Below are 14,569 nucleotides of genomic sequence, written 5' to 3'. Positions count from 1 at the left end.
TTTTTAATAGAGATGAGGTCTTGCTGTCTTGCCCAGGCTGGTCTTGAACTCCTAGTTTAAGCAGTCCTCCTGCTTTGGCCTCCCGAAGTGCTGGGATTACAGGCATGAGCCACCGTGCCTGGCCTACTCTTTAATATTTTTCATGTTTTCTAAAATACATATGTATCAGGCCGGGTGCGGTGGCTTATGCCTGTAATCCCAGCACTTTGGGAGGCCAAGGCAGGTGGATCACTTGAGGTCAGGAGTTGGAGACCAGCCTGGCCAACATGGCGAAACCCGGTCTTTACTAAAAATACAAAAAATTAGCCAGGCATGGTGGTTCACGCCTGTAATTCCAGCTACACGGGAGGCTGAGGCAGGAGAATTGCTTGAACCCAGGAGGCAGAGGTTGCACTGAGCTGAGATCGTGCCACCGCACTCCAGCCTCAGCGACAGAGTGAAGACTGTCTCAAAAAACAAAACAAAAAAAATATATATGTATCAATTAGTATTATGTTTGGCTATTACAGAGTGACCTAACAAAGAGAGCAGCTAATTTCCCTCTTTATGTAAAAGAAGTCCAGAGGTAGAAAATGGCAATGCCTCAATGCCTTCTCTGCCTAAACATCAGCAATAGCTACAGGTTTGGAATGACACTCACAATCACAGGACCCCAGTAAGCCTTGTGGAACGCAATCTGGCACCCAGCTCACTTAGTATTCCAGGATACACAAGGAACAGCACAGCAACACAGCAGCATGAAACTTATTTCTGCAGGAGTCTTTATTCCAGCCTCCCAAGTGTCAGCTGAGGGGTAAAGAAACTAGATCATTTTGGATGGGTGCAGAAGCCATGAGGCTTAGAAGCTTTATGCTCCAGAAAAACCAATCCCTGTTGAAACAGTACATGAGTGTTGCTTCCAGAAATATTTGCAATAAGGAACACCACACTTAAGGAATTCCAAAGCCCATGTTTTCCAGTGGGCATTTGTAGTACGTGTTATTCTTCCTGGTCCAAACAATTTACCAATAAGGTGTCTGTTTTTTTTTTGTTTTTTTTTTTGAGACAAGGTTCTGCCACAGCTGTAGTACAGTGGCATGGTGTGATCTCGGGTCACTGCAACCTCCACCTCCTAGGCTCAAGCAATCCTCTTGCCTCAGCCTCCTAAGTAACTGGGACTACAGGCGCACACCACCATGCCCAGCTACTTTTTTTGTTTTTTATAGAGACAGGATTTTGCCAAACCACTCAAGCTGGTCTCAAACTCCTGGATTCAAGTGATCCATCCATCTTGGCCTCCCAAAGTGCTGGGATTACAACTGTGAACCACCGCGCCCAGCTAAGGGCTCATTTTTAATCATAAACAATATTGCCTAATATTACAGCTGACATTCCATTATTACCTTGCCTAGTAGGTTTCCAGAGAAACAGTGCTGAAAGCGAAATTCGAGGTCATTTAGACGGGAAAAAAGAAAGGGTTTTATTAACCCTTTACTCATAGCAGTCCAGGGTAATCTCTCAGTATCAAGACCCAGTCTTCTATATTGCTGCTCTGCCATTCTTGGCTTCTATTTCCAAAGTTACTTTGAAGTCCAAGAATCCTGGATGGAGCTCTAGCTACCACATCCATGTTCCAGCAGGAACAGAAGATGAGCCCACCTGCTTCCTTTTAAGCCTTTAAGTTTAAGGAAGTCCCAGAAGCACCACTCAGCACTTGTTTTTTTTCTTCTTTTTTTCCATCACTCAGCACTTCTTATTCCATGTCAATGCCAGAACTTAGTCATATGACCACATGTATCTGCTAGGAAAGCTAGGCACATTGCTAACCTGAATAAATTCTGGGATTCTGATACAAAGCAAAAAAAGGAGAACAGATAATTGGGTCAGGCAATGAGCATTCTCTCCTATACATACATACAGGGGGAACAATAAGCTGTCAATAAAAACTGAGACTAAAAAAAGTCATAAATTATTAGCTGGGCATGGTGGCACATGCCTGTAATCCCAGCTACTTGGGAGGCTGAGGTGTGAGAATCGCTTAAACCTGGGAGGTGGAGGTTGTGGTGAGCCAAGATCGTGCCACCGCACTCCAGCCTGGGCAACAAGAGTGACAGATTATCTCAAAAAAAGTAAAAAAATTAAAAAGTCATATAGACATGGGAAGATTATGCTTATAATCATCTGCTTATGATTTGAAAATGCTTTTTATCAAGATAAGTCATTTTCCAATTAAATATAAAACTTTTTGAAGAAAAAAATTCTTTGGGCCAGGCATGATGGCTCACACCTGTAATTATAGTACTTTGTCAAGGCAGGAGGATCACTTGAATTCACGAGTTTGAGACCAGCCTGGGCAACATGGCAAAACCCCATCTCTACAAAAAATACAAAAATAAGCTGGGTGTGGTCGCACACCCCTGTAGTCCCAGCTACTAGGGAGGCTGAGGTGGGAGGATGGCTTAAGCCCAGGAGGCGGAGGTTGCTGAGCCCAGATTGTGCCACTACACTAGAGCCTGGGTGATAGAGCCAGAACTTGATTTAAAAAAAAAAAAATTATTCATCCTAGAACATGAGCTCTCTAATCTGTTAAAATAGTTATATCTCCACCAATTGTGAGATGTAATTAACATGAGGTATGTAACTTACTGGGACTAGGTTAAACTACAGGAAATTGCTGTTTTTTGTAGTTGGAAACAATCAAATATTGGCAGTTTTACACAGCTCAACCTGTAACAAAGTATCAAAGGGTGTGAATAATTTACTTAAAAAATATAAACTAGCACAGATTTAGTTTACTGCCATAATAAAATAACGAATACAGCTGAATTCCAATAATCTTTCTCAAGTGGGAAAGGAGCAAAATTACATCTGGAATATGTGGAATTGTTCCTTTATCCTTAAGCACTTCAAAATTCTTTTTCTCGATAAAATACTTATTGTAGATTAAAAATAGCCCCAAAGATTTCCATGCCCTAATCTCTAGTATTAATGCCTGTGTATATTAAATGATCTAGCAAAAGAGACTTTGCAGATGGAATTAATGTTTTTTTGGTTTTTTGGTTTTTTTTCGAGACGGAGTCTCACTCTGTCACCCAGGCTGGAGTGCAATGGCGCAATCTCAGCTCACTGCAACCTCTGCCTCTCGGGTTCAAGCAATTCTCCTACCTCGGCCTCCTGAATAGCTGGGATTACAGGTGTGCATCACCACACCTGGCTAATTTTTGTATTTTTAGTAGAGACGGGGTTTCACCATGTTAGCCAGGCTGGCCTCAAACTCCTGACCTTGTGATCTGCCCACCTCGGCCTCCCAATGTGCTGGGATTACAAGTGTGAGCCACTGCACCTGGCCAGAATTAATGTTATACACCTTCGGTGGGATGCAGTGGTTCACGCCTATAATCCCAGCACATTGAGAGGCCAAGACAGGAGGATCACTAAAGCCCAGGAGTTCAAGACCAGCCTGAGCAACATAATGAGACTCCATCTCTTAAAAAAAAGTTAAAAAGAAAAACAGCCTGGCATGGTGGTGCATGCCTGTAGTCTCACCTACTCAGGAGGCTGAGGTGGAGGATGGCTTGAGCCTGGGAGTTCAAGGCTGCAGTAAGCTGTGGTCACGCCACTGCACTCCAGCCTGGGTGACGGAGCGAGACCCTGTCTCAAAGAAAAAAAAAAAAATTATCGACCTTAAAATAGGGAGATTATCCAAGTGGGCCCAGAGTAATCAAGTAGACATTTAACAGTGGAAATGGAAGACAGAAGGGTAGGTCAGAGAGAGGGATGATGGAAGAAGTAACAGGAATGATTCAAAATGGGAGAGGGACTTCACCCACTATTGCAGGCTCTGAAGAAAAGGGGATCATGAGCCAAGGAACGAAGGCAGCCTTCAGAAGCTAGAAATGACCCTGAGCTAATGGACAACAAGGAAAGAAGACTTTGATCCTTTAACTGCAAAGCACTGAACTCTGCCAACAACTAAACAAACAAGGAAATGGATTTGCCCCCCAACCCAAAACCTCCATAAAGGAATGCATTCCTGCCAGCACCTTGAATTTAGCCCAGGTAAGACCTGTGCCACACTTCTCACCTACAAAACTGTAAGACAGTACATTTGTGTTAAGTCACTGACTTTGTAATAATTTTTGACAGCCTCCAAGGAAAACTTTATATACTTAATAAAACCTTGAATTTAAAGGACTCAGAAGGGTCCCTAAAGTCATTTAAAAATATTTCATTTTACTTATTTTTTGAGACAGGGTGTCACTGTGTCACCCAGGCGAGAGTACAGAGGCGCAAACACAGCTCACTGCAGCCTCGACTTCTAGTCCCAGGCCATCCTCCCAGGTCAACTGCCCAGTAGCTGGTACCATAGGCACACGACACTGTGTCCAGCTAATTCTAAAAAAATTTTTTATAGAGATGGGACCTCCCTATGTTACCCAGATTGTCTCAAACTCCTAGGCTGCTCAAGTGATCCTCCCACCTCAGCTTCCCAAAGTGCTGAGATTACAGGTATGAACCACTGCACCCAGCCTAAACTGTATTTTAAAAATCCAATTCATGTCTGGTCCCAAACGATTCTGGTAAAATAAGTTGTGTTATGACTGGATGTGTGTGTATAGCCGATAAAATACTAAAAAATGTTAAAAGACTGAAAGCTACACAGCAATTATTTTTATGTAAGAACTCTAAAAAGTTCTTGACAAGTTATTATGAGAAAAATTTCATCTAGGAGTGATTTCTAAGGCAGCATTTGAGTTTCCATAAAAACAGAACCTTCTGTCTCAGAAGGTATATCAATAAGAGGACCAGAATCTTCCATATCCAAGTGCATTGGTTTCTCCTGTTCACAACTCAGGTTTGAACTGTCGTTCATTTGAATCTCTTCCTCTTCCAATTCCAAAGATTTATCTGGGGCTGAAGCTGCCACTTCTTCGTCTTCATTTTCATGTAGAAAGCTACAAATCATGTTGGGTCGATAGGAGAAATCATTATCCTTTATTTGCAGCCATTCCACCCCACCTAATTTGGAAGGGATGAGAAATAAACCAAAAAGAAAGAAAAAATGAATTTTAGTGAAGTATATTTTTATTTAATTTAAATCTCTATCATATGAATACATGTCAAACTGAAAGCCCAACATAAATCAAGGAATATGGTGTCTGTAACTACTGATAAAATATATTTTCCATCTTCTCTAGAGACCTTGGAACGCCTATTAGGTAGGTACCATCAAAATCACTACAAGTTATCAACCTCAATTACTATTCCATGCCTTTTTCCAGAGTTCAGTTCTCAGCTCATTATGAAATATAATTTGAGCACTCTCTGCCATCTTATGCCTTCAAGGAAACTTACCACTACTCTACAATTTTTTTTTTTTAAGACAAAGTCTCACTCTGTCACCCAGACTGGAGTGCAGCCATGATCTTGGCTCACTGCAACCTCCGCCCCCCAGTTCAAGCAATTCTTGTGCCTCAGCTCCCCGAGTAGCTGGGATTACAGGTGTGTGCCACCATGCCCAGCTGATTTTTTATTTCAATAGAGACGGAATTTCACCATGTTGGCTAGGCTGGTCTCGAACTCCTAACCTCAAGCCATCCACCTGCCTCACCTCCCAAAGTGCTGGGATCACAGGCATGACCCACTGCACCTGGTTATTAGTCCTTTTTCTTCCAATTCAGTTTCAACTACAGATGTTCATATTTTTTTCCTGCAATAACATCATTCTCCTAGTCAGGCAGGCTCAAAATCTTGAAGCTATCCTTTATTCTGTTATTTAGCATAATACTTAAAATAGAATGAATTTGATGTTCACTCATATTCATCCATGTCTGTTTCAATGTAATTTACTTTAGAATGCAAGTTCCTAGAAGGTAAGGGTCACACTTCCTCTCTGTTCTGTTTTGCCTCCAGCATGTAGCTGTGTTTGGTAGCCAGCCTACAAGATGGTCCCCAATGATCTTCACCTTCCTGGTATTCATGCCCCTGTGTAGTCCTGTCCCACACTGAGTAAGATATTGTGGAAATGACAAGACTGTGACCTCTTTTTTTTTTTTTTTTTGAGACAGAGTCTCGCTTTGTCGCCCAGGCCGGAGTGCAATAGCGTGATCTCGGCTCACTGCAACCTCTGCCTACTGGGTTCAAGCAATTCTCCCACCTCAGTCTCCCGAGTAGCTGGGATTACAGGCGCATGCCACCACACCTGGCTAATTTTTTGTATTTTTAGTAGAGATGGGGGTCTCACCATGTTGGCCAGGCTGGTCTTGAACTCCTGACCTCAAGTGATCTGCCTGCCTTGACCTCCCAAAGTGCTGGGATTACAGGCATGAGCCACCGTGCCCAGCCAAGACTGTGACTTCTAAGTCTAGTTCATAAAAGACACTGTGGCTTCTACCTTGTTTTCTTGGAATACTCTATCTGAGAGAAGCCAGCTGCCGTATCAGGAGGACATTCAAACAGTCCTGTGAGAACAACATGGCAAGGAACTGAGGCCTCCTGCCAACAACCAAAATAAATCTTGAATTTACTTTGATGAATAAGCCATTTTACAATCAGATTTCCAGCATTAGTCAAGCCTTCAGATGACTGCAGCCTAGATAACATTTTGACTGCAACCTTATCGGAGACCTGGAGCCAGAACTACCTACCTAAACTGCTCCCAAATTCCTGATTCACAGAAACTGTAAGATACTGGTTTTCTGTTGTTGTTTTAAGCTGTTAAGTTTAGGGGTAATTTGTTATGCAGCAGTAGATAACTAATGCAGACTCGAATTGTTGGTTGCTCATTTATTTGACTAAACAAAACACCCAAATATTCCCAAAGATCTGTCAGATTATTAAAGACTACGAAGAGGAAACTCGTAACTTCCTTTAATAAGAATATCCCAATGATAGCTAAGCTTATGATACATGTCAGCCTTTTAAGTTTATTCTAGAACCTAGTACCACTTTCTTCCTATAATTATTACAAGGTGCCTAAAAAGGGATAGTTCAGGGATATACATAATAAGAACAAGGGTTTATTATATAGTTGTATATAGGTGATGTAATGAATTTTGTAAGATCAATGTACCTTCAAATGTTTATTCCTTGTTAAGCTATAAATACTCATCATGAGAATCTTACTAGAGTTTCATATATGTTATTGAGCAGTGAACTTTTAAACCATCAAATTATTGTTTTTTTCAACTCCACAAACGTATGTCTACTTCAGGTGAAAGAAGCACTAGTCTAAAAGTCTCTAGTATGTGGTGACCAGCAAGTGAAGAAGAATAAGTGGATGCAAATTAAGAACTCATGCCTGTAATCCCAACACTTTGGGAGGCTGAGGCAGGAGGATCACTTGAGTCCAGGAGGTTGAGACCAGCTGGGTAACATAGTAAGACCCTGTCTCTATTTAAAAAAAAAAAAAAGGTTGGGCACAGTGGCTCACACCTGTAATCCCAGCACTTTGGGAAGCTGAGGTGGGCAGATCACATGAGATCAGGAGTTCGAGACCAGCCTGACCAATATGGAGACACTCCATCTCTCTACTAAAAATACAAAATTAGCTGGGCGTGGTGGTGCATGCCTGTAATCCCAGCTACTCAGGAGGCTGAGGCAGGAGAATCACTTGAACCTAGGAGGCGGAGGTTGCAGTGAGCTAAGATCGCACCACCCCACTCCAGCCTGGGCAACAAGAGCAAAACTCGTCTCCAAAAAATAAAATAAGATAAAGAAACCCTGTCTCTACTAAAAATTAGCCAGGCGTGGTGGTGGGTACCTATAATCCCAGCTACTCAGGAGGCTGAGGCAGGAGAATCACTTGAACCCGGGAGGCAGAGGTTGCAGTGAGCTGAGATCACGCCACTGCACTCCAGCCTGGGGGACAGAGTAAGACTCTGTCTCCAGAAAAGAAAAAAAGAAAAACGTCAGAAGAAAAAGAAAGGCTGGGCACAGTGGTCTCTTCAGGAGTTCGAGACCAGCCTGGGCAACATGGCGAGACTCCATCTCTACTAAAAATACAAAGAAGGACGGGTGCGGTAGCTCACGCCTATAATCCCAGCACTTTGGGAGGCTGAGGCAGGCAGATCACAAAGTCAGTTCCAGACCAGCCTGACCAACATGGTGAAACCCTGTCTCTACTAAAAATACAAAAATTAGCTGGGCATGGTGGCATGTGCATGTAGTCTCAGCTACTCACAAGGCTGAGGCAGGAGAATTGCTTGAACCTGGGAGGTGGAGGCTGCAGTGAGCAGAGATCACGCCACTGTACTCCAGCCTGGGCGATGGAGTGAAACTCCATCTCAAAAAAAAGAAAAAACAAAAACAAAAACAAAACAGCCAGGCATGGTGGAACATGCCTGTGGTCCCAACTACTGGGGAGGCTGAGGTAGGGGGATGGGGGGCAGAGGTCACAGTGAGCCGACATTGCACTACTGCACTCCAGCCTGGGTGACAGAGTGAGACCCTGTCTCAAATAAAATAAAATAATTAAATAATAATAATAATAATAAAAACTACTTAGACTGATGACTAACAATTGTGGTCTTAGAGTCTCCCCCACATTTAAAGCTAGCTTTTGGCCAGGGGCGGTGGCTCATGCCTGTAATCCCAGCACTTTGGGAGGCTGAGGCAGGTTGATCATCTGAAGTCAGGAGTTCAAGACCAGTCTGGCCAACATGGTGAAACCCTGTCTCTAATAAAAATACAAAAATCATTCAGGTGTAATAGTGCATGCCTGTAATCCCAGCTACCTGTAACCCCAGCTACTTGGGAGGCTGAGGCAGGAGAATCGCTTGCACCCAGGAGGCGGAGGTTGCAGTGAGCCAAGATGGCTCCACTATACTCTAGCCTGAGTGACAGAAAGAGACTGTCTTTAAAAAAAAAAAAAAAGCCAGCTTTTTCCAGCTGTGAGCCTGTTGAAAGCTGCTGCAACTGCCAAAAGTTTCCAAGGGATTTCAGCTTGGGAATTGAGAACTATTGTGATCATATCCACTTTACTTACAAGGAAGTTTTTTCCCCCCACACATGAGACAGGTAATATGCTGACATCATAACAAGGTTTGAGGGAGGCACATCTTATACATGAATGTAAAAACATAATCATCATGCTTATGAACTACAAAAAGGTACAAGGAAGTTTTTAATTAAAGAGGGGAGAGGGGGAAGGAGAAGAGAGAGAGAGAAGCACTACTGAATTCCCTAGGGCTTAGATATCAAGTTTCTTCAAAAACTCCTCAGTCATTTCCAATGCCAAGCAGATAAAAGATTTCTACGTCCCCAATGCCCTCAGCTATATGAGCGTTCAACTGAATTTTAACTCTATGCTTGGTACTTTACGTGGAGCACCCTCCATTTTAATATATTAAACATATTATGAGGCCAGGCACAGTGGCTCACACCTGTAATTGCAGCACTTTGTAGGCCAGGGTAGGTGGATCACTTGAGGTCAGGAGTTTGAGACCAGCCTGGCCAACATGGTAAAATCCGGTCTCTACTAAAAAAATTAGCCGGGCGTGGTGATGGGTGCCTGTCATCCCTGTTGCTCAGGAGGCTGGGGCAAGAGAATTGCTTGAGCCCAGGAGGCGGAGGTTGCAGTGAGCCGAGACTGTGCCAGTGCACTCCAGCTCGGGTGACAGAGCAAGACTCTGTCTGAAAAAAACAAGCAAAAATCATGTATAGTTATTACTAAAAAGTACAAGGAGTGTCCTGGCATCAATGTACCACTGTCAAAGCCAGTACTGGATCACCTATTTTCAGAGAATAAGGGAACTAACCTATGTTTTCTTCTCCTTCCTTCTTCTCTGTCAGAAGAGTTCTTGTCATGCTGAGCTTCTTCATTGTATGACATTTATATTTTAGCACTGTTTTATTATTGCCTTCTGTATCAGCTAGAACAGAAATGAACTCCATTATTATACTGCTTGTGCTATCAAATAAAACAAAGATGAAGCCTTAATAATTCCAGTGTAGGGAATCAGATTAAACTACTTCCTGTCAAGACAGTGTAGTAAATTCAAGGTATAACTCATCCCTCCTGCTCCAAGCATAGAAAAATAACAGATAAAATACATTAACAGGCCAGGCACAGTGGCTCATGCCTATAATCCCTGCACTTTGGGAGGCTGAGGCAGGTGGTTCACCTAAGGTCAGGAGTTCGAGACCAGCCTGGCCAACATGATGAAACCCCCGTCTCTACTAAAAGTACAAAAAATTAGCTGGACATGGTGGCACATGCCTGTAATCCCAGCTATTTGGGCGGCTGAGACAGGAGAATTGCTTGAACCCGGGAGGCAGAGGTTGCAGTGAGCAGAGATTGTGCCACTGCACTCCAGCCTGGGCAACAAGAGCAAAACTCTGTCTCAAAAAAAAAAAAAAAAAAAAAAATACATTAACAATTGAAAGTACAACTGGATTCAAAAGTAACAAACAACTTCAGAGGTCAGAAACACAAAGTTATGAGTGAGATTAAACCCACAGGTCTAACAGGCTTCATCCTTGAAGTAGAAATTGGGGCCAGGAATTTTACCCTATAGCGTATTGGGATCTAAAATTCTACCACTCAAATGAAGGACCAAAGTCAGACTTACTACCTGAAGCCAAAGTGTGGAGTAGGGACATTCTCAATCATGACAGGCTGAGAAAAAAAATTGCTGCCAACCTGCTGCCTGGAGTTGAAACTTTCAGAAAACTTTATGCCTAGGCAGGAGGGAAGATGAGGCCCTTGAGCCAAGGATACGAAGCACAGACACTTCCATACATTGCTACTGTGAGTGTAAATTGATATCATACTTTAGAAAGTAGGCTGCTCTGCCTGTGAAGTAGCCCTTCTTTTATTCCTTGGCCAGGAGCGGTGGCTCACACCTGTAATCTTTTTGAGAGGATCCCTTTGAGAGGCTGAGGCAGGCAGGTCACTTGAGGTCAGGAGTTTGAGACCAGCCTGGCCAACATGGTGAAATCCTGTCTCTACCAAAGATACAAAAATTACCTGGGCGTGGTGACAGGCGTCTGTAATCCCAGCTACTCAGGAGGCTGAGGCAGGAGAATTGCTTGAACCTGGGAGGTGGAGGCTGCAGTGAGCCGAGATCATGCCACTGCACTCTAGCCTGGGTGACAGAGTGAGACTCTGTCTCCAAAAAAAAAAAAAAAGAATTCAGGAGAGTGATGATCTCTGAAGACAAAGGGAGAGAAATAAGTTTGGAAATGGGCATAGAAGGACTTCAAATGTATCTGGAATGGGTTTGTTTTTGACACATAGTCTAGCTCTGTTGCCCAGGCTGGAGTGTAGTGGTACGATATCGGTTCACTGCAACCTCCACCTCCCCGGTTCAAGCAATTCTCATGCCTCAGTCTCCCAAGTAGCTGGGTGGCACATGCCACCATACACAGCTAATTTTTGTATTTTTAGTAGAAATGGGGTTTTGCCATGTTGGCCAGGCAGGTCTCGAACTCCTGGCCTCAAGTGATCTGCCTGCCTTGGCCTCCCAAAGTGCTGGGATTACAGGATTAAGCCACCTGGCCCAGCCTGGCATGTTTTTTTTTAAACTATAATCTGAGTCACATTTGGGAAAATGGTAGGATATGATACAGCTAGACAATGGATACATGAGATATTTAATGTTTATTATGCTTAAGTATGATTGAAATAGTTCATATTAAAAAGGGCTGGGCTAGTAATCACTTACCATGTTCAACATTTTCTTCAAATATAACACAGGTCCCAAGAGTATCTACAGAAAAATACAAATTGTTGAGAAGAGCTACCATCTCTGAAAGGCCCATATCAGAAAGAGTTCCATCTATCTGACATCCTCCTACCTTCATACTCCCCAGCAAAGACACAGCTGTCCACTTGCAGAATGGGCCTCTCAGTGTCAATGCCCTACAACAGAATAAAGGATCATAAAAAAAAACATGATTAGAAAAAGACTTCAACATTATAAACCTTGCTACCAAGGAAACTAATCTCCAAAACTGGAGAAACTCTAGAGCATCTTGTCCTACCAAGTAAAGGATAAACTACAATTGCTCTGATCACAGCAGCTACAACTTGAAGACTACTTAATTCATACTCAAGTAACAAGGTCTATTTCAATCAGCATCTTCTTCAAAAGTAAGCTAAGAACAGAGGAAGTTTTGTCAACAGTAGTGCAAAGAGTCTATCTATCTGTCATCTATCTATTTTTTGAGACAGTGTCTAGCTCTGTCACCCAGGCTGGAATGCAGTGGCATGATCATGGCTCACTGCAGCCTTGACTACGAGGGTTCAGGCAATCCTCCCACCCCAGCCTCCTGAGCAGCAGGGACCACAGGAGCATGCCACCATGCCCAGCTAATTTATTATTTTTTTTTATTTTTATTTTTTGAGATGGAGTTTTGCCCTTTGTTGCCCAGGCTGGAGTGCAGTGGCGCGATTTCGGTCACTGCAACCTCCGTCTCCAGGGATCACGCGATTCTCCTCTCTTAGCCTCCTGAGTAGCTGGGATTACAGGCGTCCACCACCATCCCCGGCTAATTTTTGTATTTTAGTAGAGATGGAATTTCACCATGCTGGCCAGGCTGATCTCCAACTCCTGACCTCGTGATCCATCCACCTCGGCCTCCCAAACTGTTGGGATTACAGGCGTTAGCCACCACGCCCAGTCATTTATTGTTATTATTATTGTAGAGAGGGGGTCTCGCTATGTTGCCCAGGATGGTCTCAAATTCCTGGGCTCAAGTGATCCTCCCACCTCTGCTGAGATTACAGGAGTGCTGAGATTATAGGAATATATGTACTGTTCCATATCACAATGTTACTTCCCCCAAATCTGTAACTTTCTCTTCAGCCACACATTCAAACAAGCAAGCAAAGTTAGCCATTTTCTCCTATCTGCTCCCATAGTACCCCTGTACTTTTACATTACACTTAATTATATATTAATTAATTATACTTAGTGTACTTCTTATCCTTAGAGTTTACTGCTTTGTAAGGTGAAATAAATACATCAATACTTGTGGACAGGTATTTCACCATTCTTGTTTTACATTTAAGAAACTCTAGAACAATCCCTCCAAGTCTAGAAAACTCACCAAAACCTTGCATTTATTTTCACATTTTGAGAGAAAGTCTGAATCAATAATTCCTGATAATTCCACCAGAACCAACTGCTCCTGGTGAAAGAAAGAGGGGTTAACATGCTAGCACGCGAGCAGGCAAGAGGGAGCAATTAGCAAAAGCCAAAAATCCCACCTTTGTGAAAACCGGACCCTGTTTTCAGCAAGAGGAAACGACGCTACCTAAGGTAACTTCCCGGTACTTCCCATCCTAAGTACGGGGTGACGATTAGGGCTGAGGTCCCAAGCCGCCCGGCTCCGCGTGCCCAGGAGCAAGAAGCCGGTGAGGAGCGTCGGGGCCTCCCTCCCGCCCGCAGCTCCCGGACTCCCTTCCCCACACACGGCCAGCACAGGTATCACCGCCACTGCGGTGCAGGCTTTCGGCGTAGCGCTTACTACCTCCTCTTCCTCCTCTTCTCCGTCTTCCAGACCCCGCTCGTCGGCCGCCGCCATGGTCCCTTGGCGTCTCGCCTCCTAGTCACTGGCCACGCCCGCCAGGAGCCGCCATCTTGAGTGCGGGCAGCAGCTCCTACGCGGAGCAGCTCAGTGGGTTCCTGCCACTCCGCTCCTCGCCGCGGAAACCGCTCCTGCCAGAACTCAAGATGTCGGCTTCCGGTGGGCGGGTGGCTACGGGCGCGGAGAACGCTGGTGCTCGCGTGGAGACTCGCCACGGCCCACTCCTTGCTTAGTGATTGAAAGCAGGGGCGGGGGCTAGGCTGCCGTAGGCAGCGGAGCGCTGTCGGTCACGCAAGACAGGCCCTGCGATCTAGGGAGTCGCCGGGCTCCCGGTCCCGCTGTCGGGGAGGACTGGCAAGGCACAGGGGATAAAGGTGAAAGCAAGGAAACCATGGTTTTAGGCGGATCATGGACAGAAAGGCCTTGTGTTGACCCGAGCACATTTCTTGGAAAGAAATTATTGTGTCAGCGCTCATCCTCAATTCAACGTCCCCCAAGCCAAGTTAAAGGCACATTCAGTTTAACACTAATGAGCGCCTACATGGTAAAAAGCACTGCACCAGGAGCTATGAAAAATAGAAAGTGGGCTTAAGTTTTAGGCCTGCAGGAGCATAGGATCTGTGAGAGGTATATAAATGGACCCAAGCAAGTGCTGTAGAGATACACATTGTTATAGCAATACAGAGACCTGGGCAAGAGAAGTTTGAACAGAATTTTCTGATTATGAAAGAAATGGTCTTCCTACTTGCGATAGCATGATCTAGTGGTTAAGATCATGAGCTTTGGATATGTATTTATTTATTTAGAGGTGGAGTTTTGCGCTTGTTGCCCAGGCTGGAGTGCAATAGTGTCATCTAGACTCACTGCAACCTCCACTTCCCAGGTTCAAGCGATTCTCCTGCCTCAGCCTCCCGAGTAGCTGCGATTATAGGCATGCGCCACCACGCCCGGCTAATTCTGTTATTTTTATTAGAAACAGGGTTTCTCCATGTTGGTCAGGCTGGTCTCGAACTCCCGGCCTCCCAAAATGCCGGGATTGCAGGCATGAGCCACCGCG

General features: G+C 44.2%; 1 protein-coding gene and 1 non-coding gene across 3 annotated transcripts; both read right to left on the bottom strand.

The window, feature by feature from the left end:
• Positions 1–4,635: 4,635 nt before the first annotated feature.
• Positions 4,636–13,614, bottom strand: GTF3C6 (general transcription factor IIIC subunit 6). Of its 2 annotated transcripts, XM_008007314.3 has the most exons (6): positions 13,456–13,606; positions 13,033–13,113; positions 11,779–11,842; positions 11,646–11,690; positions 9,738–9,851; positions 4,636–4,998 (listed from the first exon to the last, which is right to left on the bottom strand). In XM_008007314.3, exons 1-6 carry the CDS (start codon positions 13,507–13,509, stop codon positions 4,718–4,720), a joined length of 639 nt encoding a protein of 212 aa, XP_008005505.1. In that variant the 5' UTR covers positions 13,510–13,606; the 3' UTR covers positions 4,636–4,717. The 2 variants fall into 2 exon arrangements, with proteins under 2 accessions (XP_008005505.1, XP_072878515.1); XM_073022414.1 differs by lacking the exon at positions 9,738–9,851 and having other exon boundaries at positions 13,456–13,614.
• LOC119625560 (small nucleolar RNA U13) lies at positions 8,988–9,091 on the bottom strand. Its single transcript, XR_005241750.2, has one exon. It is a non-coding gene; the product is annotated as a small nucleolar RNA U13 (small nucleolar RNA).
• Positions 13,615–14,569: the final 955 nt, after the last annotated feature.

Source organism: Chlorocebus sabaeus, chromosome 13, assembly GCF_047675955.1.
Source record: "Chlorocebus sabaeus isolate Y175 chromosome 13, mChlSab1.0.hap1, whole genome shotgun sequence".
NCBI lineage: Eukaryota > Metazoa > Chordata > Mammalia > Primates > Cercopithecidae > Chlorocebus > Chlorocebus sabaeus.
This window is presented reverse-complemented; position numbering and strand designations above follow the sequence as displayed.